Here is a 25,804-nt window from a genome sequence, read left to right on the forward strand (position 1 = left end):
CACCTCTGGTTCTGAGCGGCCAGGGTGGGCACCTCATCTGGTGCACAGACACGGGCTCAGTTCAGCCCTGACCCTCCGGGACGGGGTGGAAGTCGGCGGAATTCTGCCTGCTACTTGGTGCCATTAGGGCAGCGATAAAAAGTCAACTTTGTTTTGGCAGAGCTTGTTTATTCCCACACCTTGGGGGGGACAGTGGGCTCAGCTTTTTGATCGATGATGCAGTTTTGTATCATTCAGGCTCTGTTTGCGGTTTCTCCGGTCACAAGGGAGAGGCCTTAAAGGGAATCAGATCTTCTGCCCAGTCCTCATCCACAGGCCTCTTCCTGGCTCTGTTAAGTCTGATTGGAGGCCACAGTGAGTTCTCTGCAATCCAAATTTGGATCAGTTTTTGAAATGCTGCTTGGTACAGTAGGAGACCTAAGTTACCCCCAAAACTAATGGGGTCACTGAAAGAAACAGTTACTGTCAGTCAGCTCTGGCTGGTTCCAGATTCCCTTGTGCCCTTGACTCCCTGAGTGAGGGCCTTCAGCTTTAACCCAGATGGGGAAATACCAGCTCCAGGGAAGTGAGTGACTCAAAGCTCCAGTGTATGCACATCTCAAAAGTTCCGATGCCAGTTCCTTGGGAAATCCCGCGACCTCTGCCGTCCGAGGAGGGCTGGTTCTTGCTCTTTTGGGTGTGAGGCAGCCCGGGCTTTGGGGAGCTGGGCAATCCGACTCTGTGGACCGGTACACATGTCATTTCTGGAAGCCTGCACCTCAGAAAGTCTCCCCATTTGCAGACTTTAGGAATCTTCCCGCTTTCACTCGACTTTTCATTGCACTTTGCCTCCTAGTCTTCAGCTGCTGTCCACGCAGCACGGGAAAGCCCTCTTCTTAGGTCTCTTTCCATATACTCACAAATAAAAGCACGAATGTTTTAATCTGGGATTTCTGTCATACCTGCAGGATATACGGGGCTAAGTGAACACCTCTGGGTTTGGTTTGCCATGTGGGTTCTTTCCCAGTTTTCCACGAAAGATCCAGAAGCTGGGGCTCAAGGGTGGAAACCACAAGATCTGGGGAGGCTTCAGACTTTAGGCCTCTGGAAACGGGTGCCCCTCATTGTCTACACAGACGGAGAAAAACTTGCAAGCAATGCAGTGCGGCACACCGTCAGGACCCCTGCCTACCCTGCCTGTGGGGCCTCCCACTTCCCTATTCCTAATCTAGGAATTATTGTGTTCATGGAATTACTCAGCAAGATAATTATTTAGAATTTGTTTGGTTTATTACATGGGTGCCAACCAAATAATCAACCATTGTTCTCATGTAGTTACTGAGTCCTTTAAAATGGTGCCAAAGGAGTCTTTGTCAATTTAGTTATGACCGGGGTGCCGGATATAACTTCTCTTAGGTAAAAAGGGGTGTTAAGTACATATAGCAGTCAAAAAAACAAAACAAAACAAACAAACAAAAAAAAAACTGCAAAATAAAACTGTAAAGTGCATTAGATTCAAAATAGATCCCAAGAAATAAAAATACTGAGATAAAGAGGAGAGTTCATAGCTTCATTCTTTGGTGTGGTCCATCTCAAAGGGTATAAAACTAGGAAAAGTCCAAAAATAGATATGTTTAAGCTGTTTTTAACATGCAGTTAGATTTGTGTTTATTAGATCTGCTTTTCCATATTACATACAGAAAATTAAAAAAGAATAGGGAACACATTTCCAAGGATGAAATTTCCACATTTATTTTTCTTTCGTGTGCATAGAAAATGGCAGTGACGTGTCCTATGAAAGAGGCAGGGAATGGGCATGGCGCTGCTATACCAGACTGACTTTGTGCTTCCAAAGTACACTATTCATTGTGAAGACAAAGGAGGTCATAGTTTGTTTTTAGTTGCTAACAGTTCCTTGGGTTTCCCATTTGTTTTTTAAGCTGTCAGTTTCTTCAAATCTCTTTTCAAATGACACACTGCATTACAAATGATGGCACTTAACCAATGTGGCATTTCCATATTTACACCAACAAAAAAAAATTTACAAGACATAATAGCATACAACCTTGACATTTAGTAATAGCAATAAAACATGAAGGGCATCCATTTTATTTTTTTTTTTCTGTACAAACTATCTGAACATAACTTTATTCACATTAAAAAAATCATCTTTAATTTGATTTCACCTAAACATCCCCCATCTCATTTCACCCGTTTCTCAAACCTCTCATCATGTCACCCACACCTTCACCAGACTACAGAATCTACAAGTAATTAGGTCTAACACCTAAATAGAGCTTAGAAAGTCCTCTCCCAAACGTTTCCTCACTTCCCTGAAAATTCCTCAAAAAAGAAAAAAGAAATATGCACTTCACTCGTTCCTTCCATTTCACTTTCACATTTCAATCATCAAATCAGCAAGACGGACTTTTTCACTTCAATCCAAACACGGTTAGAGGGAAAGAGTTCCTCTGCCGAGCGTCGTGATGCTACACCCATGAGTCCGGGGACCCTGGGTACTGTTCTGCTCTATAAGAAGGTCGTTTAGTGGAATAAAAGTCTACATAATTTGTGGTCGATTTCAGTCCATACTGTGTTGAGTAATCAGCAGAAGCTGGAAAGTGAACTCGGTCATCAAAATAAGGGTCTTCGTAGCTATGAGGAGACTGCAAATACAATCTGTATGCATCAAAGTTCTTTCTGTTGGAGTCATCTTGACTATAATACAGCTGTTGATGCTGTTGACAAAATGAAAAGGCAAATAAATAAAAGCAAAACTTAAAAATATATGTTCAAGGAAAATCAATGTAGGCTTCCTGCTTTCATGTTTTTAAAGCAATATTCAATATTTGCAGACTTAAGGTTAAAAGTTGTTTCTGGTGCGCGCTGTATGTTTACTAATGGATGGTGAGGATTTTAAACTACATTTATAGGTGGGCTGCTGAGTTTGCTCGAGTCCTGGCCTAAGACCTCTAGAAAAGTCGGTGTCTCAGGAAAGCCTGAGATCTTGGTGGCAGGTGGCCCCCAGCTACCTCCCCTCCCTACCACAGGCCCTGTCCCTGGCTGAGGAGGACCCTGTTACCTGTGTGGGCCAAAAGAGGATGGTCTTGATTTTTGCTTTGACCCAGGGGAATTATTAGCACACCGTGAATTTAGCTGGGGATTGGATGTTGGGGCCCTGGATAACTGCATAATTACAGAACCATCTTTTAAAATATTTACTTCAGAAATGAAGATTGAGTCCATCCGTCAATGTTAATAAGAGTCACACTTTGGAACTCTGCTCTAAGTCGTACTATTAAAAGAATAAGCAATCTCAAGGCTGGAGAGTAATAAAATTGGAAGAGACACGTGAGCAAATACAATTCTAGAGGAAAAGTCTTTCCCAAGCCAGGGCTAACAAGTCCTTCTACAAGGAAACAGGGCCAGGCACACAAGGGTACCCACACAGGGCATCCGGCTCCCCATTTCCTTTTGTACTGTCTTAGCTTTGACCTCACAGTAATTCCTTCCAATTGTCATGGTTCTTACATTTGTCTTTCTTCTTGATTCTGCCCAAATCCCTCCACTAAGTAAGAGGTAACAAATTAACCACACAGGAATCAATGTCACGTTCTGGAACTAAATGAATTCTAACTTTATAAGGATTTCAGAGCTAAATTCTCTTTTCAAGTTAGAGTTCTGATTTTGAGGCTATTCTTTCCTGACTAAAAACTACAGCATAAATTATGAGTAATTTGGGAAGTTCTTTTTCTTCCATCTACAGAGAAAAGACCAAGTGGAGGGGGTCTTAGAATATCCTTATCTGAAGGACAGGATACAATCTCATGTTGGGACACTCCAATTGCTTTGTGTCACTGAAAGGCAAGAGGAGAGAACAGATGACCTAGGTTGGCCATGGCATCAGGAAGGACCTGGAACTGACCTCAGGCCCCTCAGGAAAGCAGAGACTGGGCGTGTGACAACGGCCAGCTTCCGCTCTGTTAGCGTGGGGTCCACCCCAGCAGGGGCCGAGTGCACTCTGACCTCTGAGATGAACAGACCCGGCCGTGGACTCAGTGTTTTTACATCATGGAGATTGGACCGGGAGGGAGTCGTGAAGACGGAGAATGAGATATACAAAAAAGAGAACAATGAGATGAGAGTGCAGTGTGCTTACCGACCCTTCCTCGCCCAGAGGATGGAAGAGATTTGAGAGCTTAAGAGACAAAAAGAGCAGGAAAAGGAAAGTGTTGGGCAAAGACCATGAGCTAAATCCTTCTCCGCTACTCCCAGCAGTGGCAGGGTGGTCTCAGCAGCACCGATGTGGACAATCAAGGACATGGGCTACTGTGGACGCACTTTGTTTAAACCACCGATGCATTTCTGAGCAGAGAAGATCCCCAGGGAAAGCTCCCTGGGCCCTGCCATGTCGGCCCAGCACTGGGAAGTCAAACGACGTGGACCCCTTACTGTGTTACTGCTAATCGGCCTTCTGTAAAAATGACATTGCAAATTCACCTGTAGCCGTCTATTTTGTTCTCTTGCTGGTGAGGAATAGGAACTGATGTAAATTGGTGAAGGTTTGCTGGAGCCTGTAAGAAAATATTTTATGAAATTAAAACCAGTGCTCATTACCCTGGTCCATTAGGCTGTGTGGTCTCCCCTGCACCAGGGCTGGTGCCGTCCCCGACAGGCGCTGCCTTCCCCAGTGCCAGTGCAGGCTGGGAGAGACGGCGGCCTGGGTCCCCTGAGTCTGGCCTGGCTGCTGTGTATGCCAGGGCTGGAGGGGGCTAAGAGCAAAAATATGGTAACAATAGGCTGTGTGTGTTTCACCGAAAAGCAATGCCCGTGCAGCGCTCATCCAAAAAGCGTTCCTTCTCAAGCTCTGCTCACACCTGGGAGGATTTCTCCGGCTGGCTGTGAACCGCAGCACAGCTCCCCGCGCTGAGGAACACCACTTTTCCAGGGCTCTAAGCTAGAGCCGTGAGTCAGAGAAGAGAAGGGAAACACAGTATCAGAACAAGCCCAGTGCCTTCTAAATAGCTGTGATCAAAATCCCAGGTCCTGGAAAGAGCAGGAACAGGCATGTTCTAAGCAGTCACGCCACAGGGAGGCACGGTCTTGTGTCTGCCATTTTTAAGTATGTTTTAGAACAAAGGAGCTTAGTAACCAGATGTCTTCAAAAGTCCATAGTAGACTCCTGATGATGGCATTAGTTACCCTTCTATTATTGTTAAGGCTAGCAGAGATTTTTATTTTTTTTAATGAGGAAAATGAAACATACTTGAGGCAAATTAGTTTATTGAAGCAAGCAAAAAAGATACAGAAGGGTATGCATGCTAAGGAGGTGATCTTTAAAATAAAGCAGGCTGCTGCAAATCTGAAGCAACCATGCACTTCAGTTTGTATGTGCATTTCCTTTTGCACAGAGCGTGGTATTTGAAATGTAGCATCTGTAATTTTCTGAGCTATTAATTGCCATAGTAACAGTAGTCGATTAGTAAATAGTCCTGTGAAATCACAATTTCAAAGACAACAGCACAACTGAGACTGCTCCCCCAGTAGGAGTCAAGTTGCCACCAGCTTTTATTTATTTATTTTTAATAAAGAGGTTTTTTGAGAAAAGAGTACTTTTTTGGGGGGTAGCTCACACTGACTTATTTGAAACCTCTAAAGTAGTTATAATTTGCCGTCGAGTTGAGAATGGGGACAATATGAAATCTTGGTAATCCTTGGGCTGGCATTCTTTAAATAAATTATATGCACAGCTTTCTGAATAGGATATAAAAATATTAACACTATGAAACATTAGTTTTGTTATTCTTAAAAAATAATCACTACAAGGAGAATTGCATTCTATATTTTTCTATTCATTCAAACTTTTTGCCATGAAAATGTAAATGAAATTGATCTCCAATCCCTGGTTTGAATTTAAGAGATCAGTCCGTCTAGAGGACGTGGGCCCTGCAAAGCCAGCCCGAGCTCAGGGTTCTGGTGCCTGTGGCCAACTCAGAGAGTGAATGCTGGAGCAGGACGGAGACAGAGCAAAGGGACTGCACCACTGAGCAGCTGGGAATGATTGCTCATTTGGATGCTGCCCTCTTTGTGTTTGTGGCCACCGGACAACTCCACACACACATACATACATATACACAAGTACTGGCTTATTTTATTTAAAGCAAGTGGAAAAGGCAACAATCTCCAAAGCAGGACAGGGAGAGACTGACTGGAACAAGGTTTGCTGCTGGGGGACCGTCTCAATACAAGCACAGGCTACTGCCCAGGCCACGGGCCGAGAGCCTGGAAACGCGGCTTTTCGAGAGACTGTATCACACACCCAACTGGCGTCTTACCAGGGTACAGGCCTTTGTGTGTGGCGTCCCCTTGGCTATTGTAATACTGCATAGGTGGCTGGGTCCTATCGTATTCAGAGCGAGGGTCTCTGATTCCTAACAGTGCTGGTGAGGAAGAGGTGCTGCCGACTGAAGGGAGAGGCGAAAGGAGGAAGGAGAGAGAAAGAGGGGAAGAAAGAGAAATCAGACTGTCAGTGTCTCTGGAAAATCCGCTCCAGAAAAACAAAGGTCAGTAATTAGAAATGCCACCCAGCTGGTGCTAAAAATCAGCTCTTAGACGTGCTGGAAGCTAAACAGCAGCCAGACCCGAGTACCAGAAACGTCACCTGTGGGCCGCCACTGCGCGCATCAGCAAGGTCAACCCCTGGGCATACTCATAAGCTGCAGTGCCGGTGGCCCGGTTAGAGAGACACAGTGCAGAAACCATGCAGGCGGCCCCACCAGTATGTCTCACGGACTTGACTAGGCCTTCGAAACTGAGTGAGTGATAACAACTTACTGGCCACGCAAGGGTTATATTTGCTATTTTATGATCTCAGCTCAGTTGCTTGTAAAACACCCGTCTATTATCCTTCATGTATAGCACTTCGGTAAACACAAGTTTTAGGGCATGTTTTGATTTCTGATTATTTCAGAAATATCTGCATCTCTAAATGTGTTTGAACAAGAGTGCCCAGTCTATAAAATTTATAATTCTTTTTATGGTGATCCGCTGTCAGGGCAATTATGTAAACCCAGTAAGCCTACTTCATCAAGAAGTTCATGGTGCTAAGCCCTGGCCTCCCAGAAGATTTTCTTTATCTCAGCTTGAGCCAAACATCTAATAATAACACATATCCATCCTTGGGCCTCCTTTTGAACATTTTTGCACAGAAGGAAGAGAGAAACATTTCACATTCTTTTCCTTTTTCTCATGAAAAAAAAAAATCATCTTGCTTCCACTAAATTTAATTACAAATCAGAGGGGCCACTTACTCACTCGATACGCTGGAACGTGACGGCCCTCAAACCTGGCACCAGTGGTTTTGCACACATTGATGCTTTCAGAGGAAGACTGATATTGAAATACTTTTCCTAAAATGTCACCTCACTGACGTAGAGTTCTGTGTTAAGCGTGGGTGAGCGCGCATGGGCAGTGTCTATGTGCTGCTTACCTCGCTTACTTCCTAGAAGGTAGCGGGACAGAAAACACGCCCACCTGCCTCCCATGATTACGTTAGCAAGGCATTCGACTGCCCATAAGCAGATCCCACACTAGTGCTAAGGGATGGATGATCAGCCCTTAGAATGACTAGAGAAACAGGAGTGTGATATATCCTATCTCTGAACAGAAGCCAAAAACGTACACAGGACCTTGGACAAGGGCTACTCGACACTGTCCAGCAGGTATATTTAAGAGGTCCTCAAAACAAGTTCATTGCTTAGTAACCATGAGCTCATCTATCTCAAATTACTCTTTGCCTGTACACATGACTTTTGTAAAGCAAGCCACATCTCTTGATTTCCCTGGCATCCCTATTCCTAAGTCCCTAAAGGATTCTGAGCATTTTTCTAAAAGACAGTCTCAGGCTACACCTGGGAGCTCAGCAAGGATTGTTAAAAACCAGACATATAAGTCTCTTTGAAGAAAACAACCCATAATTTAAAAACTAAGATATAAATATACACCATACACAGTAGGTGGATAATTTTTAAAAACTCCTAGTACAAGAGGGGACATCCAATTATGTGGCAAGAACCACCAGCCATATATTTAGTCTTCTTGGCTACATTTGTCCACATGAGAAATAAGACTGTCGGCAGTAGCATCGTTGAATAAAACGGGTCGTATTTATATGTCAGAATGGGTGATTTAAAGCCAAATAAAAATAAGATATTTATTACTTTTCCTGTTTCATTTAGTTAAGAATTAGGCTGGGCGTGGTGACTCAGGCTTGTAATCCTAGCACTCTGGGAGGCTGAGGTGGAAAGATCACTTCAGGTCAGGACTTTGAAACTAGCCTGAGCAAGAATGAGACCCCATCTTTACCAAAAAGAGAAAAAAAAAAAAAAAAAAAATTAGCTGGGCGTGGTGTAGTCCCAGCTACTAGCTACTTGGGAGGCTGAGGCAAGAGGATGGCTTGAGCCCAGGAGTTAGAGGTTGCAGTGAGCTATGATGATATGATGACACCACTGCACTCTAGCTGGGTAAGAGAGCAAGACTCTGTCTAAAAAAAAAAAAAAAAAAAAAAAAAAAGAAAAAAAAGAATTAAATTTATAGGATTGACTTCTTGGTACTAATAATCTGCCTTTACATGTAAAAAAAATTTAGACTGAATCTCAGAATATTCTTTCTACCAATTTAAACACTACAAATAGGTTGTTGTATGGTTGCCAAGATCCTCAACTTAAAAATCAAAAGGAAAATCCTACAAATCTACCCTGTAAGGCCTGTTCCCATTAGCGGTGGATGCCAGGGGTTCTACAAAGGAAGGAGGTTTACCTGGAAAGGGTGAGGCTCTCCCAGGTTGCAGGTCTAAAGATCTTGCTAAATGACCCTGCTCTTAAGAGGTTTCACCAAGAAAAACTGAAAATCACTTTGGAGGAGATTCCAAAGTTACAGCCAGCAGGCAGACAGGGCAGGCGTCTTCAGGCATAACCCCGTGTCTCTAAGTGTCACCTCCACTGTCCTGCATCCTGATCACCTGTCCAGGTTGTCGATTGCAGACTCCAGTGACAAGCTAGAATCCACCCAGTGAGAAGGACCTCGGGGGAGCACCTGGGGATACTTTTATGTTCTGCTGCTGCTGTAAACTTGTGTGAACTTAAAATGGAAGGAAGAAAGTGGCTCTGTGGTTTCCAATAGTGTGTAATTCCCAAAGAAGGCTCTCAGCTGGACGAGCAGGCTTGGAGGCGACAGGCTGAACCAGCTTATGTTCACTCTTCTCTGGTTGGGAACCAATGTTCTGTCGCACAGAGGCTCCCGTAAAGGAGTGGAGTTTGCCCACTGACCTGACTGAATGACGGGTGACATCTGTTGGTTAGTGGTGGACAAGGAAGGATGTGATTTGAATCGGTCTCGCTCCAATGTTGACACAGGTGTAATAAAATGGTTCTGGTTCCATCCATCCTGCAGAGTTAAAAGAGAAAAAGGGACCTCTCAAAATGAATAATGACATTTCATTACAATAAATGATTACAAGTGTGTGCTCTGATGAATGCTAATTATGCCAGAGCTATTTTTGTAGGTTACCTTTTTATAAATGCTCCGGAGGTCCCGATATTGCCATAACGTATTCAAGACCTGGGCTGCTGCCTTCACCACTTTCAGAGATGATCTAGGGAGAGAGCGCGGATGTTAATGAGCGTGGGTGGCGCTGCCTTAGCTCCACTTGGAGGATTCAGGCTGCAAACCAGCGACCAAGAGGCTGCCTCTCTCAGGACCAGGGGACGGAGGCTGCTGCTGGGAAACACCACCAAGGGATCAGGTGTGCCTGCGAGGTGATCGAGCTCAGGACTGGCCGGAGGTGGCAAGAACCAAAGCAAGGCTGTCAGCTCTGTGGTGAGAAGCTGTCACCGGGATGAGCCTGAGTTGAAGGCCTCTTTAGGTGTCAACCTCGATGTCTCTCCATATTTCTTCTGAGGGCTGCTGACCTCACTGACGCTTTGGGATTAATGCAACCATGACCACATACCCTGAGTGTCTGGGGACCCTCCCAAGTTAATCTGCTTTTTCCCCCTTCATTATTAGGCCTTCATCTAAATACCTTCGTTGCCTTCTTATCATTCATAGCTCTGTGTAAACAATGTATGCGCTCTAATGTTCGATTTGGAAAACATGGTCACAGGTATTACTTCCCCTCTCTGAAGACATTTTGCAAATGCTGGTGCTCTGTTTCAGCAAGGCTGACCACGTGTCACCGAACTTCACCTTGGGAGCCGCTGCTCTGAGTCAGTGGCCTCCCTGGGAAGTGAAAGGGGAGTGCAGCTCCCTGCCTCGGCTGAGGCCTTCGGAGCCCCATGTTAGGGGTGGCACTCCTGGAACAGTGCTTGGGAGTCAGCCCTAAGGGCAACTGAACACCTGTCTTCAGAACTCATTTTAACATTGAAAATTTCACTTCAAATGTATGTAACCAGATCTAAAATCTGATTTCCTCTTCTATCTTTATCTTCTTAATTAAACATCACATGGAGTAAAGAAAGAGAGAGGGGAGCAGGCGGTAAGCCACTTCCTCAGCCCCTAACAACAGAATGTGGGTTGCCAATGATTCTGAGGGTATAGGTGAGGGCCAGCACAGGCAGATTTGGGGTACCACAGGCTTTCTTCCTGGTTTGGGGGCCTTTCTGCATCTACATGCCCCACTTAAGACTCACTCTTCTCAGTGCTCTTGCCCGGTCAAGAGCAGAGCCAGGTAAAACCAATCCACTTTCTAAACTTTGTATTTCCAAAATAGACCACAGCACAAGGCAATGCCTAAGTTCTTCAAAGAAATCAATAAAGGTGAAATTTTAGCACCCAAGATGGCCTTTGGAAGACAGATTTTGGGGAGCAGGGTCCTCATACTTCACAGCCATCCTGTTCCCGGCTGGGTCTTGCCACTTTGTCTGTCTCCCTGTCTTTAAGTATGAAGCAGGCACGGAAAGCGGACACCACACCTGCCTATGAGGACGATAGCTGTGACACTCAACCAGGCTGGACTGTGCCCAGTATACAGCTTGATACAAACAGGCTGAGTATTTTCTGACACAAATTCTATGAGCAGAAACCTGACTGCTAAGAAAAGCAAGGAAGCTTCTCTGCTCTCCTTTGTAACATAACTTTTTGAAGGGTTATATATTTGCATCTCCAATTTCTCTCATCCATCTTCTCTTAAACCTATGACCTCCATATTGTTGCATCCAACAGTCAAGTCTCGGTCTTCATCCTACCTGACTGAGCACAAGCACCTGACACCTGCTCACCTTTGACACGCCTCCTCTGCTCAGCTGCCAAGGCGCCACATACTCCTGGTTTTCTTCCGAATGCTCCGGCTACTCTCTTGGGCTCATTTGCTGGGTATCTCCTTGACCTTTAAGTAAGAGGGACACCAGCCCTCAAACTTCTTCTCTTCTCTTCTCTCTCTACATTTACTTCCTTGGTGATCTCACCCTGTTTTACTCCTCTAAATAATCATTATACACTGATGAATCCCAAATTTGTATTTCCAGCCTGAATTTCAACCCTAAACTCAACTTGCATATGCTACTGCTGACCAGATCTCCACCTGGATGTCCAATAGATATCTCAAATACAACATCAAAGCAAGTCCCTGGTCTTTCCTAAAAACCTGCTCCTCTTACAGGCTTCCCCATCTCGATGAGTGACGATTCCATCCTCTGATCTCTTTTGCCAAAGACTGTGGAGTCATGTGTGGCACTATCTTCCTCTTACACCACTCACCTAGTCCATCCATCAACAAACTCTGATGAGTGCACCTTTAACCCACGCCAGAGCTGGCCACTTCTTTCCCACCTCAAAGGCCACCATGAGTCCCTGAGGTGGGGTGGGGGAGGTCATGTCACTGACCTCTTTAAAAGGGAAGTCACCTCTGCTGAGCACTCTCCTGTGGCTTCCCGTTTTATTTGGGGTGATGAAAGACTGTGTGAAGACTGCCTGCAGGGTCTTCTACTTCTGCTTCTGCTTCCTCTGACTGCTCCTCTTCCTCCTTTCCCCCTCGCTCCTTCCACACCAGCCCCACAGCTTCCCTGCCATTCCTCAAACACACAAGGTTCTCTCCCATCAGGGCCCTCTGTGTGATGCCCCACCTGAAATTCTCTTGCCCCAGGAGCTGCCCTGCTCCTTCCCTCTCCTCCTCCAAGGCCTGTGCTCTAAGGCACTGTCTCTTCCGGGCCTTCCTCTCCTGGCATGGCCTGTCGCCCTATCCCCCAGCACCGCCTCCATGCTGTGTTGTCACTCACCTGGCACCTCGCCTACCTCGCATGGAGCGTAAGGTGCCTGAGGTGGGGGTGTCGTGTGATCTCCTTACAGCTGTAAGCCCAGCATCAAAAGCTGCGCCTGGCACACAGCAGGTGAGCAATAAATACTCGGTGGGAAAAATCATGAGGACACTTAAGTGTACAGAGTCGGGAGACAACTTGATCTGGTTCTGAAGCTCTTGTTTTGAAAAAAAGGTTGGACTGGGTAATAATTTTTTGTTTACTAGGCAAAGGTTTTGGCATCTGCTCAGCATGTCTCCAGCCTCCTCTTAGGCCATTCACAAGTGGAGGCTGTCTAATGACATTGAGGGGCACAGGAGGTGATTACAGCTACCTGGGGGGGTGGTCAGCAGAACGGGACCTTAGCCTCATCTGTCATGTTTCATTTTCTTTAAAATAAAAAGTCGACTGTGTACATTTCTTACAAATGAAATTTAAAAAGGAAAAAAAGGACTGGAAGGAAATATTGTTACTGTTGATGGGTGTGGTTTCTGGGGAGAGACAAAATGGTTTGCTAGATTCTTCTTACATTTTATTACAGAAATTCCTTCAAAAGTCTAACCTACCAGACTAGATGACACATAATGAGAGTTCCAGCACTGTCATTCAGCCAACCAGCACTCATCGAGTACCTAGTGTGGGCGGCCAGGCTTTATTGTAGATGCTAAGGATACAGCAGTGACCCGAAATCAAAGTCCCTGCTGCTGGGGGAGACATGAATGACACGTGGGGGAATCAGTGCTACCGAGAGAAGGGGAAGGGTAGAGAGTGGGGGAGGTCCCGTTTGGCTCAGGGGGCTGCTGTCCTGTTGCTCTGAGAAGGCACCGAGCATCCCTACTCACCATTTCTCTGATTTATAGGCAAATTTATAGTCACTGCTATAGCTTCATGACAGAAAAAAAAAAAACCTTCTATTTTTGCCACTAATTGCCTAATTCCTACGTCTGCTGCTTCATCAGCGAGGTGTTATCCAGAAGCAAAGGGAGCCGTGTGATCCACGCCTAGGGCGCATCCTGAGGGCACATGGCAGGCCTTGCTCAGCGCAGTGATTTTAGTGCTTTTTGGGTACTTGGAAGAAGAGTTAATCCCAGAACTGAGGATTCAAGAAGATGTTTTTGTAGAACAGGCCCTTGGCCTTGGAGCAGAGCCAAAGGCACCAGGGAAATGGTGCCCCCTAGATTTTCCTCATCCTGGCATTTCTGATTCTTCCGGGGGTTGGCATGACCAGTTGTGGCTTTAGGGACTGCTGTAGTCTGAATGTTTGTGTCCCCCCCCAAATTGATGTTGAAATTCTAACCCACAAGGTGATGGCATGAGGAGGTGGGGCCTTTGGGGAGGGGATTAGGTCATGAGGGTGGACCCCTCAGGAATGGGGTTGGTGCCCTTACAGAAGCGGCCCAAGAGAGACCTCTCCCCGCTTTCACCATGTGAGGACACAGCTAGAAGGTGCCGTCTATGAACCGGAAAGGCCGCCTTCACCAGACACTGAATTTTCTCAGTGCCTTGATGTTGGACTTCCTAGCCTCTCAGAACTGTGAGAAATAAGTTTCTGCATTTATAAGCCACCCAGTTCATGATGTTTTCTTATAGCAGCATGAACGGACTAAGACAGAGACAGAAACCAGTGTAGGAGTGAGGGTGTTACAATAAAGTTAAAAACTAGCAAAAGGCTGCATGATAGAAAATGCCTCTCCCAGAATAACAGGCTTGAACTGCTGGAGACAGCTTAGCTTGTCAGCGTGTAAGAAATGCAAAAATAAGACCTTCTCAATAGGAAAGGGATCCTCGACAAAGGCCTTCTCACAGGACAATCCCAGGAACCAGAGGCCTGCGCCCGCCCCTCCGCGCCGTAGACTTGCCTGTCTCCCCTGCCTTTGGTTATGTTCACCAGCTTCTCTATGCCTCCCGAGTCAGCCAGGGCTTTGGCATTCTCCATGTTCTTGCTGGTGACCTCGTGCAGAGCACAGCAGATGGCCGCCATGGTCTCGTCAGACAGTATGCTGGGGCCATTGCCACCAGGAAGCCGGTTGACCAGGTCTCGCATGGCATATTTACCTGACAAATCAAAAGGTTAAGTTCTACTTCCAGAAGGTACCAGGCTTTTGCTATTGTTGTTGAAAGATTCTAACAGTGTGCAGTCTCTTCAAAACAAAACCTCAAGAAATAACAGGAAAAAGAAATCAAAACCTATGGCAAAGAAGAAAAGGACACATGTAACTGCTAAGGGGAAAGCTAGCATTAACTGCAACATTGTTGAAGGAATGATTGGTTTGTAAAACATTACTATCAAATGCTGCAAGAAAATGTAAATCAGTACATAAAATTGGGTAGACTAATGAAGCTGCTTTAGTTCAACTCTTTTCAATAACAGCAAGTAATGAAGGAATTATGATAGTAAATTTTATTCTCAATTAAATTCCTATGCATCAAAACTATCTCAATTTCCTCTTAAAGCTTTATGAAATGTATCTTTAATCTGGACCAACTAAGGCTGCCAAACAATACTTTTCATGAAATCTTTCTGGATCTCAACATGTGACCTGGGTACAGTTACACATTTTTATCAAGCTGAGGGTGTCTATCAGCTGATCTGAAATCAGTAGGGACAACATGTTGGTTTCTTTAAAAGACCTTTGGGAAAAAAGTAATGTCTTCAGAGTCCTGGCCTCTCAGTGCATCCTGTGTTTTCTGGGAATAACCCCTTTTTAACTTCCACTAGCATTTTCTTTCTTCAGTGAGGAGTATTTTTTGCCCCGCTGGAGCACGCTTGAACTGTTCCATGAATAACTTTTTCTTGTTTCCCTATGAAGATTCATCTGCGCCTCTCCCAGATTCAGGATTTGGCTCTAATTTACCCAGCACTTCTAAGCCTAAGAACCTTCCCCTTCTCGGATCCCCACTCTCTTTTCACGTCCATTACCAGTACTAGCAATGGACTTTCTTGTCAGAGCCATTTTTAACAAAGAAAACACTTTTGTCGTTTCACAGAACTTACTGCACACTGAACTGAGTTGGTCCCACTTGGCAGGTTCCGAGGGGACCGCCAGGCTCACACGCAGGCGGAGTGAGCTGCCTCATCCTAAGCCCCAGGAGTGCCATTTAAAGTTGTGCCTTAGCAAAATGAAAAATTACATGTCATGGACCTTTTGGTCATTCATGAGTATTCAAAATCACCAGTGCTAACTTGTCATCTGGTCTCAGATACCACATTTATCTTGTGGCCTTACAATGTCATCACTGTTTTTCCACTGTTCATAACAGTGTTTGCTGTGAGGAAGCTGGAGCCTTCCCTGAGACATGCTGCAAACTATGCCGTGTGCAGCCAGCCTGTCTTCTACTGCTTACCACTGGACCTAAACAGGCCTTTCATAAGGGCCCCATTAGCATCTACTCAATTATTAGCATGGGGGAAAAAAACTAAGAAAATATTTACTTGAGCTTTAGTTAATTTCTTTTGTTTGTAGTGCATTTGTTCTAGTTTGTCAGCCGGTAATTGAAATTGAAAAAGCTAGAGATAATCTCTTTTTGGAGAGGAGTATGAGAAATTTGGTATCTATAAAGAATTGCTTCAATAGCTATGAGATTCCCCTACCTAGCCTTGCCTTAGTAAGAACTTTATTATTATTGCTTTATTATCATCCTGGGAGTCAATATGCCTATAATTTTAATAAAAAAAAAGACACAAGTAAAATTTTTGCCAAGAGATGGGGTCTCATTCCGTCACCCAGACTGGAGGCATGATCATAGCTCACCGTAACCTTGAACTCCTGCCCTCAAGTGACCCTCCACCTCAGTCTCCTAAAGTACTGGGATTAAAGATATGAGCCACCGTGTCCGGCCTTGTGCCATCTTTTAAGGAAACCAACATGTTGTCCCTACTGATTTCAGATCAGCTGATAGACACCCTCAGCTTGATAAAAATGTGTTACTGTGGCAGGTGTCTTATATTCCCTGTGTCTTCTATGAGTTGTGGAATATGATAGGACATAAGATGGGTAAATGGTTTAATTTTTAGCATTAAGAATTCTCAGATTCCTTTGCTGCTTATAAGAAATTGAAACAATACAGATATAACAAAAATAACTTAAAAAACCCTCTCTTTAGGGACCTAAGGGATTTCTCTCAAGGAAGTGTGGGAACTGAGTTATAGCACATCTACCAGAATCAGGCTCAAGCTGGACTATGAACAGGGCGGGGAGGAACTTCCTTTTCTCTCCGTGGGGGACGATTTGGCTCAAAGGAATGGTGTGTTAAGGGCAGGTTAATCTGGCAACAATTTAAAATAGCAGTTCTGCCAGGCACTGTGTGAAGGGCTTTCCCATTTAATCCTCACCCTAACTCTTTACGGTAAATATTATTGTCCTTGTTTTCCTTCCCTTTCTCTCCATCATGGCACGCATATTTTAATCTAAGTTCAATACAGATTCACATGAATCCAGTTCCCCTCCCTCTCCCCTGACCTGTCACCAGCTGTGGCACTGGCGTGGAGCTTGGCGGTTTGTAAGGGGCTGCCTCACCCCCTCTCATTTCATCTTCACAGAGAACCCAAGGTCAGGGCAGTAGGCAACCCCAGCTCTCTTTCATTTCCAGTCTAGATGAAGAAACTGAGCCGGGGTCGGGTTACACAGGATACCCCGGATTGCACGGGGTGAGCAGCAGATCCAGGATTGAAGCTCAGGTCTATGCAGAGTCCTTGACCCTTTCTTTGCCCCACAACCTGCCTGGGACGTGGCAGTGCCCTGAAGGCAAGCAAGCTGCTGAGGGTGCAAAACCCACTCAGGCGCCCATCCCCCCTGCATGCGGGTGCCCTGCTTCCCTTGTACAAAAGTGAGGGCCTCCTAAGGATCTGTGCCCCCCAGGGCCTTGCTCACTTCACCCTGCCCCTGCCCTGGGAGGGAAGGAATGGCCTTGGGACGGTGGTTCTGCCCTGGGGTAAGCATTTACACAGATCTCAGAGAGAAAAGCTACAAAACACTCACATGATTTCCTTTTTTATTTAGAACATGGTGGTATTGGTGAATTAGCAGATATCAGTCCAAAAATTGGAAAAGGAGAATTAAAAAATTTTTTGTTGCTCAGGAAATAGACCTCTCGTGGGAAACAGAGACACCAAATCTATCATTTAGTGTTGTAATGTACAACTGAAATTGCTGGCTCTTCTGAAAAATGTATCTTTCCCAATCAATGTTTAATTAATGCAGCCTGCCTCCTGCAGAAAAATAATGGTAGCAAAGCAGGGGTACCCAAATATGCCAAGAGATGGAGGACTACGGCTCAGTTGTTAGTGATTTTAAATGTTATGGATTTATTAATCAAAAGAAAAGTTTTATAAATATTATAGTTGCTCTCCTTTTATAGCTCACCTTGTCACCAGAACATACCTATGAGCTCCTTGTTGCGAACATCTAGCGCCATATTCCTCAAGGCAGTTGCCACAGAAGAAACGACTCTATCGTTATCCATTCTCAGAAGTTCTACAAGGATGGGTAGCCCTTTTTCTTTTCGGACAGCTGCCCGGATATATGCTGCAAACTAGTGAGCAAAATAAGGCAATAAATAATATAAAACAAAGTTCCAGTCTCATATGTTACTATCGCCGAAAAGAAAGATGTTTCCAAAAGATGAACTAATAGATTAAATGTTTTCTTTCCAATTGAAGATTAAATCTGTGGTGTCAGTAAAGAGAAAACTATGGTTTGGGAGAAAGATAGGCTGGGATGACTGATTTAAAAAGAAATCCCAAAGCCTGAAAATCTCAAACCACCATCTGCCAGATATTTTTGTGCAGAAAAGAGAAGGCAGTGATTACTTTCTATCTCAGATACATAAATATGATTAAGGAAGGATCGTGTGTTTTCTCTGTAGTTGGTCCCATGCCAGGCCTAGAGGCTATAAATAGGTGGCAGACATAGTAACCATCAGTGAACATTAAAGGAGAACCTGTCTCCATCCAGCCATTTTTTTTTTCTATATTCCCTGAAACAATATTTAGAGTTCAGTAACCTGTCAAAGTGATTGCTTGGAAAAATCCCTTGCCTCAGAAGAAAGGGAATTCTCCAGAAACATCAAGCATCATAATTTATACAGACTGGCAAAAAAGTAGGTATATTTGTGTGCAAAATGCATTCTCATTCAAGATTAGTTAGCTGCTGCCCTTTTTTTTTTTTAATTTGCAGTCAAGCAATTCTTTTGTGACTATGAGGCGACGCTGTACAGTGAGTCAGTTTGTGCATCATATGAATTGGAAATGAGTGCTAAGTCATCAGTGAAACAACCAAAAAAAAAAAAACTAACATTAGAAAACGGATCTTTAATCTTGTTTTAAGCTTTAATTGACATTTTTACCAATGCAGATCATCTTTCAAAATTTAGGATAATTGAAAGACATTGCTCATAAAATGTCTGATACTTTCCTGCTGCGGCCAAGACATGAAGACAAAGATCTGCCAGCCCTTTGTATTATTCTGAATGTTAGAATATGTCACTGACCCTCCAGTTTCTTGAATACCAACAGAATAATTTTAATGATACAAATGGGAGGAAAAGACGCATTTCAGAGATCCTATTAACATTCCTCACAGGAAATGACTACCCCTATTTTTCAAATCAAATGAAATCTACAATGGGGAGAGTACACGACTTGCTATAAGGTAAAGGACTCAGGCAGTTTTATCAATTTCTCTCTTTGAAACCTGCAACAACAGAACCAACTCCTTCTGTTTCACTTGGAGACCGACCAGCAGAGCCCAGCCCAGCCCAGCCCAGCCCTGAGCACCTCCCTTCCGGAGCACTACAGTCATCACTGCTCCCCAAATAGCTTCTGATTTGATAACATCTGTGGCTGTGATTATCTCGTTTTCTTAATGAGGGTCCAATATTTTGACTCACTGTTTTAGAAACTTTTGAAATCACTTAGACATAATGTTTATATTTTAAACTAGCTTGCCGTCTAACTTTCATTCACTAAGTGATCCCAGACATGAAATTCTGAACAACTCTAATGATATCTATTTGAAGTATTGTTTTTTTATTATTGCCAAGGAATCTTTTGGTCACAGAAGCTGAAGATGAACACCGGTCTACAACATAAACATTTACAAATATCTATGTGCTGGGAACTGCCTTTGGTTCTCCATGCTTATTATTTCATTTAATTTTTACAATCGCCTCATAATGTAGGTATTAATACTAATTTTATTTTACAGATGATGAAAACTGAATACAGAGAGATCCTAGGCCCCAGCTAGTAAGCAGAGGGGCCAGGATTCGGCCAGGTGGTCTGTCTTCAGAGCTGGCACTTAAACACCAAGTTATTAGCACTTTAATTAGGGACAACCACAAAATAATCACACTGGCTTAGACCATAATTATCTGTATTTATTCAATATAGCAGCCACCTGTGTGAAACAATCATCCCTAGGCCTGTCAATGCTTTTCACTATCATGGATAATACTGTCACCAAAAGATTCTGATTTTGGGTGGTGGCAGTGGGGGACAAGGGGTGGGGGGATGAAGTGCCCCAAAACAAGCATTATAATAACTACTAAAATACACTTGTCAGGAAATCTCTAGAGATTGGAAATGTTTCAGACAAGGACTGTCTGGGATGTTGCTAGATGACATTTAAAAAGTTCTGAGAACTTGCTTATAGTGGTAATAAGAGGAAACCACCTTCAGTTTTCATAGTCTCACATCTAGAAGGAGATATGGAAATTTAGATATGTTCTGCAAGTGACTGGGAAAGAACAGAGAGTGGTCCACCTCCTTCCCCCACAGCGCTGCCCACCCTGCGCTCCAACTCGGGCCTCACTGTCTTTCCCCTGCGTGCTGCACTGGCTCCCAAATGGACTCCCAGCTTTGACTTTTCTCTTCTGGAGTCTACCTTCTGCCGTGCCACAGAAGTGATCCATGTAGTATCCACATCAGCCTGTCGCTCTCAAACGCTTTCAGTGGCCCCTCTTGTCTGCAGGGTAGGTCCCAGCTCCTGAAGCCTGGCCATGAAGCCTGTCCATGCTGTATGGCTCCACTCTGGGCCACTTCCTGTCCTGCCCTCTGTGTCCCAGTGAGCAGCCTGTGGTCTCAACCCACATTGTCCTCTCCTCTCCTAGCTGCAGGGCTTTCCTCTCCTTGTCTTGTTATCTGGATGGCACCCCAACCTCAGATTCTGCCGGCTTAACTTTCCTCATTCTCAAAGACTGAATTCGGGCAGAATGCTTCTGCAGGAAACCTCCCCACCTCCTTGTCCTCCTTTTCTTGGCCTCCCCTTGCCCTGCTCAGCGGCCTTAGATGTCCTCAAGATCCCACAGCACACACATCCTGTGGATTCTACACTGCGCTGACATGACCCGTTTTCCCATCAGCCTTTGGTTTCTCCCAGGGGAGGGGAGATGTCGTATTCATCTCTGGATACCCACAGCAACTGCCTGTCTCCCTTTCCTCTCTCCATCCCTTTCACAGCCAAGCTCTCAACACCCCTTACACATTCATGGCTGATCTGACTGTAAAGACAGAAAGCAGTGTGGACGAGTAGTGGAAGACATCCTACCTTCCAGTTGCCAGCAGAGAGGTTCTGGAGAGATCCGGCGGAGCCTTCCAAGGTGGCTGGGTTGGAACTTTCCGCTAGAAGAGTCAGATATGGTTTTACCACTGATGGGTGCCACAGCATCTCCACCCCTTTGGGGGACTTTGACAGTCCTGGGATAGGACCAACTCCATCCCACTGGAAGACAAACAGCGCACATTAAATGGAAGCAAAATGAACACGATCTCCAACACATAAAAATATTCATCTTTGCTGGACTCAGCTGTTATCTATGTAGAAATTTTTTTTCTTGCTAAATACGTGATTTATCACTCCCAGAAAAATGAAACTTTGGAGTTCCATATCAAATAAAATGCTAACTTGATCCTCTTGTGGAGTCTTCTTTTTCTTTTTCTTCTTCTTCCCCCAGCAGCTTGGCTCAGAGTCTTTGCTGGGAGACTCTTTTCCCAGTAAGTCATCCAGTTCGTTCAGCCCCAGCAGCCGGGCCTGAGGGACCTCCAGCTCCAGCCGATAGGACAGGTTCCTCAGGGTGCACACGCAGTTCTCCACCGTCTGAAACCCAACACGGAGTAGAGTTAAACACATCTCAGCACGTTAGAGCACGGTGCTTCTGTACTGGACACTAATGAGAGGAAATAAATGTAGAATATGAAAACTACCTTTTATATGGGAACCTGAAACAATCCAGAGAAAGGACTATGGCTGTAGGGTTTTGGGGGGATACCCAAACGACAGGGTGCAGAGCCATCGTCAGCACCGCCAGGATCGGATTCCGTGCTGACTAATGGGCAAGGCTGCGGCCCGGTGTGTCAGTCCGCAGCAGTGCCTGGCTGCACTGAGATGCCAGAACCTCGTTCCTTCTCACCACGGCAGACCCTCAGTGTGACAACAGGAGCACCAACTCCCTCCCTGGCGACAGCCCTGCCCTCAAGCTCCACCTCTGCCTCCTCCTCAATCTCCCAGGTCTACCCTCTGAGGAACATTCAGTGATTTCTTGCTCTGTGACATTTGCCTTCTGTCTGCGGCCTTTTGTTTCTTGGGAGGCCAACTGTCATTTCAATTGAGTGTCTAAAGCCAACCTCAGCACTTGCTTATCTAGCAAGCTCCCTTTTCCAACCTGCTTATGCTCTCAATTTCATCTGCAGATCTTTTGGTCCAAGAAGCTCCAGTAAAAACTGGGCTTTCACCTTGAACTCCCCCCAGCCTTCTTCCTGGGCCCACCACTCATCACTCTTTTCTCTCTCAGGTGCATCTTTACAACCCAAGACCTACCAACAGCCTCTCCTAGCCCTGCCCAGCCCGACACCTCGTGCCTGGCCTGCCTTGAACTCCTGACTTTTAGTCCTTCCTGCCTGTTTCTCTCCGCCTCTCGGCCCCCAGGGCAGAGCCAGGATGGTTGTTGCAGCTGACAGATGATGAGCAGAATGCCCTGCTCTGGCAGGGACGGAGAGCAGGAGGGGAGGGAAGGTGCTCGTGCTGGGAACAGACAGAGCGGAAGGGCGCAGTAGGAGGGGCACAGAGAGGTGCAGACACAGTCGTTGCTGCGGTGGGGGCTACAGACTGCACCGGGGAAAGAAGGGCACAGAGGCTGGGGGCATTTAGTGCCTCACCAGGAACTTTTACTCGGTAGACACTCAAATACAGATGGATCTGGTTCTGGGGTGAGGACACAGAAGCAGAAGCAGAAGAGATAGCAGCAGGGCGATCACCTTGAGAATGAGCCCAGGAGAGCCCCAGAGAAAGCCAAACCCGGCACCAGTTCCTTCACCACACTGAGTCATCCTGTTTGCTCGGTTCTAAGTCTATTTTCTTAAGTCACCACGTCCCTGCCAACCTGTAATTTTGAGAGACTCGCCCTTTGATCTGGAGTGTAGCCTCATGGGGAGAGAATCACTGGCATGCACACATCGGCATTGGGCAGCTGTCGTCATCTGCCGCTGCGCCCTCACGCGGCCAGGTGGGCACTGACCTTGCTGTCGTAATCGGATGTGTTCACACACGTGTGGATCACGTACAACAGCGAGTCCACCAGCCCCTCGCAGGACCGCATCTGCTTCCGGGCCTCCTCCCCTGCAGAGCTGAGGTTCCTAAGTGGGTGGAGACAGGGTGGGAGCTGCTGAGATGAACAACTTACTCATTACCCGCGTGCTCTCACCTTGATGATCAGAGAGGACAGACCACAGATGGCAGCCACTGAGACTTGGTGTAAGGGGCATTCTGGGGCTTGCATTTTAACATCCCAAAGGCTCACAATAACCACCAACTCCCTCTTATCCACAGAAATGAAAAGGAACCTGAGGATGTGGACTTTAACTGTACCTCTCTCACGACATGTCGCTTTCCAACCCCCTAATGTAATTATTTAGGGGCCTGTCCTCCTCAGCTTCCTCATAGGTAAAAAGGGGAAAATAACAGTTACTACCATGTAGGGCTGTTGTGAGGAGAAAATGAGTTGTACATAGAAAGCAATTAGAAAAGGACCTGCCACGTACAAGGCACATGTGTGTTAGCCACAGTGGTCATTTTTAGGCATGCTTTACTTCCCTTGTTAGGCCATAACGTCCTTGCAGTCCCCTGTGCCTATTATAATGTTTTGCATATAGTAGGTGGTCATTAAATGTTGCTTGAATGAACAGAGGAAACACGTCATTTATTGTACAAAAATTTCAGGTTAAACGTGGACATTTGCTTATGTTAAAATTTTTCTCATCTTTTCAATTATAAGAAAACCCTGAAAATTGTTTTGGGTCTCACCTGTTTTGTAACTTTTGATATCAATTTGCTTTTATAAATTGATACCAAGTTAGGATCTATGTTATGTCCCATTAACAAGGGTTCTAGGCTAACTCTGTTAGGCTAGAGAAGGGGGATTGGAATGACTTTTCACCTTTGTTTTTTTGGGGCCAGAAAGATGCTGTCACCTGTGGTCCCTCTCTGCTCTTAACTTGGTCACCTCTCAGCAGCACTCAACAGCTGACCTCTTCGTTTCCTCTGCAGGCACCTGGGACCCTGCCCTGCTCTGGTTTCTCTCTCATCTCGCTGCTTCCCCTTCCCAGCCTCTCCTGCCCTTGGGTTCCTCCAGGACAGCCCCAGTACTCTCCTTTGGTCCCTTCTCGTCTTTATCTCTGTCCTCTCCCAGGTGCCTCCTTCTGCTCCTTGGCTTGAATGTAACCTATGGACCCGGGACTACTGAATGTCTGCCTGTAGCCCTGACCTTTCCCTAGAACTCCAGTCTCATTTATCCAGTTGTTTTCTTGACATGACAACATGCTTAGCTAATCATACTTCTCAAAAGCAATGTGGTCAACACTCTCCACTGCTCACCCCTCCAGCCATTCTCCTGCCCCCACCCCACCCCCATCTCATCAAGAGCATTTTTGTTTCCAGCTGATATAGCCAAAGGTCTGGGTGTTACCCTTATTTCATTCCTTTTCCTTATCCCTTAGTTCAATCCATTAGCAAGTCTTGTCAGCTCTCACTCCACAAAATAACCAAATCTGCCTACCTCTAGGGAGGGCCCTGGGCTAGGCCACTCACAGTTTGCCTGGGTCTGTGCAACGGCCTGATCTTCCTGTCTCCACTTCTGCCCACACTCAGTCTTCCAGCCAGAAACCAGTCCCATCCCTCCCCCCCCCCATTCCTCTGCTCAGAACCATCTAATGGCTTCCCGTGGCACTCGGAATAAAATGCCAACTCCTTCACCTGACTTACAAAATCCTACATGATCTGCTACCACTCTGCCCTTTGTTCCCTAAGCTGCAGCCGCAAGCTCATTTCTGCCCCAGAGCCTTCACACGAACTGTTCCCCTGGCATGGAACACTAGAGCTACTGAGCCCAACCCTCAATGAGTGGCTCCTGTGGTAGTTCGGATGTAGGTTCAAATTTCACCACCTTTTGAGACCACCTGACCACCTGAGTAACCACCCCTTAACAATTATATCACCCTACTTATTTTCATGGCACCTGCTGTTATTTTGTTTCCTTACTTGTCTGTCTTCCCAATAGAATGTGGTCCCATTAGAGCAGGGACCTAGTCTGTCTGGCTCACCACTGATTTCACATAGAAGGCATTCACCAAAGGTCTGCAGCCCGAACCACTGGGGAAAACGAGGGTGTGTCCTGCCCCAGGGCTTTCCCTGAAGCCCAGCCCGACGGCTGAGGAGTGATCACACCTCTGTGCATCCCCGTGGGGAGAGGATGAGATGCTTTCTGGGATGATTAGTAGGCCACGTGACCCACGCTGTGCGGGCATCTGAGTGAAAGGGAGTTGGCCTGTTTTCCAGGATCCTGACTTCCCTCCCCACTCCCGCCCCTGACCTTTACCCCTCCCCCCCCCAGGGGCCGATAGCCACCTGTCACAAGGAAGGAGACAGGCTCCAAAGCAGCTGCACAGGTGCCTCCCTCTCTTTCAAGCTCTCTGTCCCAGAGGTGCTTAGCTGTCTTGACTTACATGTCATTCATTAAGTGCTCCCTCTGTGACACTGCACTAAGTACTTTCCACGTGCACCTGCTGACTCCTCACAACTCTGATGTGCTATGATGAGTCTTGTCCTAAAGATGGGGAAACTGATGCTCCAGGTGGGACTGGAGGCCAGGCTGTCTGAGGCCTGAGCCTGTCCTCCCTGTCACCGTGCCACCCTGCACCGAGGCTTCTGATCCCAGTTCCCAGGGCACTGTAAGGCTGGCAAATGGGGTCCAAACTGAGCTGATGAGCGTTAATGGCAAATAAAGAGCTGTACTGTGTACACATAAAAGAGGCTTTATAGATTTTCAATGCTAAAGGTAATGACTAAAAAAGCAGAATTTGGGCTCATTTTCATTTTTTAATAAAACTAAAACCCAATGATTGTTTAAATCACACACGTCTTTATACCCCTTTAAAAGCAAAAAGATTTTAATCACATTTAGAATTTAAACAAAACCCAAGCTGCAAACACATTAGCAATCAGAATGTGATAACAGGAAAAATGCTGTTGTAAGTGAAAAACACT

At 45.7% G+C, this 25,804-nt stretch overlaps 1 protein-coding gene across 13 annotated transcripts in view; it reads right to left on the reverse strand.

The window, feature by feature from the left end:
• Nucleotides 1-1,705: 1,705 nt before the first annotated feature.
• The window catches only part of PKP4 (plakophilin 4), a 222,853-nt gene continuing 198,754 nt past the window's right edge, over nucleotides 1,706-25,804 (reverse strand). For 9 of the 13 annotated variants that reach the window (XM_069497850.1, XM_069497681.1, XM_069456529.1 and 6 more), the window contains 10 exons: nucleotides 22,782-22,899; nucleotides 21,173-21,364; nucleotides 20,816-20,989; nucleotides 17,651-17,801; nucleotides 14,129-14,324; nucleotides 9,547-9,631; nucleotides 9,306-9,423; nucleotides 6,315-6,443; nucleotides 4,480-4,553; nucleotides 1,706-2,717 (listed from right to left, as the gene is read on the reverse strand). In XM_069497850.1, coding sequence (XP_069353951.1) covers nucleotides 2,469-2,717; nucleotides 4,480-4,553; nucleotides 6,315-6,443; nucleotides 9,306-9,423; nucleotides 9,547-9,631; nucleotides 14,129-14,324; nucleotides 17,651-17,801; nucleotides 20,816-20,989; nucleotides 21,173-21,364; nucleotides 22,782-22,899 — 1,486 coding nt within the window. In that variant the 3' untranslated portion in view covers nucleotides 1,706-2,468. The remainder of the gene's footprint in view (nucleotides 2,718-4,479; nucleotides 4,554-6,314; nucleotides 6,444-9,305; nucleotides 9,424-9,546; nucleotides 9,632-14,128; nucleotides 14,325-17,650; nucleotides 17,802-20,815; nucleotides 20,990-21,172; nucleotides 21,365-22,781; nucleotides 22,900-25,804) is intronic. The other 4 variants (XM_069456298.1, XM_069456382.1, XM_069497930.1 and 1 more) reach the window with 2 other exon arrangements.

This window comes from Eulemur rufifrons, chromosome 1 (assembly GCF_041146395.1).
Source record: "Eulemur rufifrons isolate Redbay chromosome 1, OSU_ERuf_1, whole genome shotgun sequence".
NCBI lineage: Eukaryota > Metazoa > Chordata > Mammalia > Primates > Lemuridae > Eulemur > Eulemur rufifrons.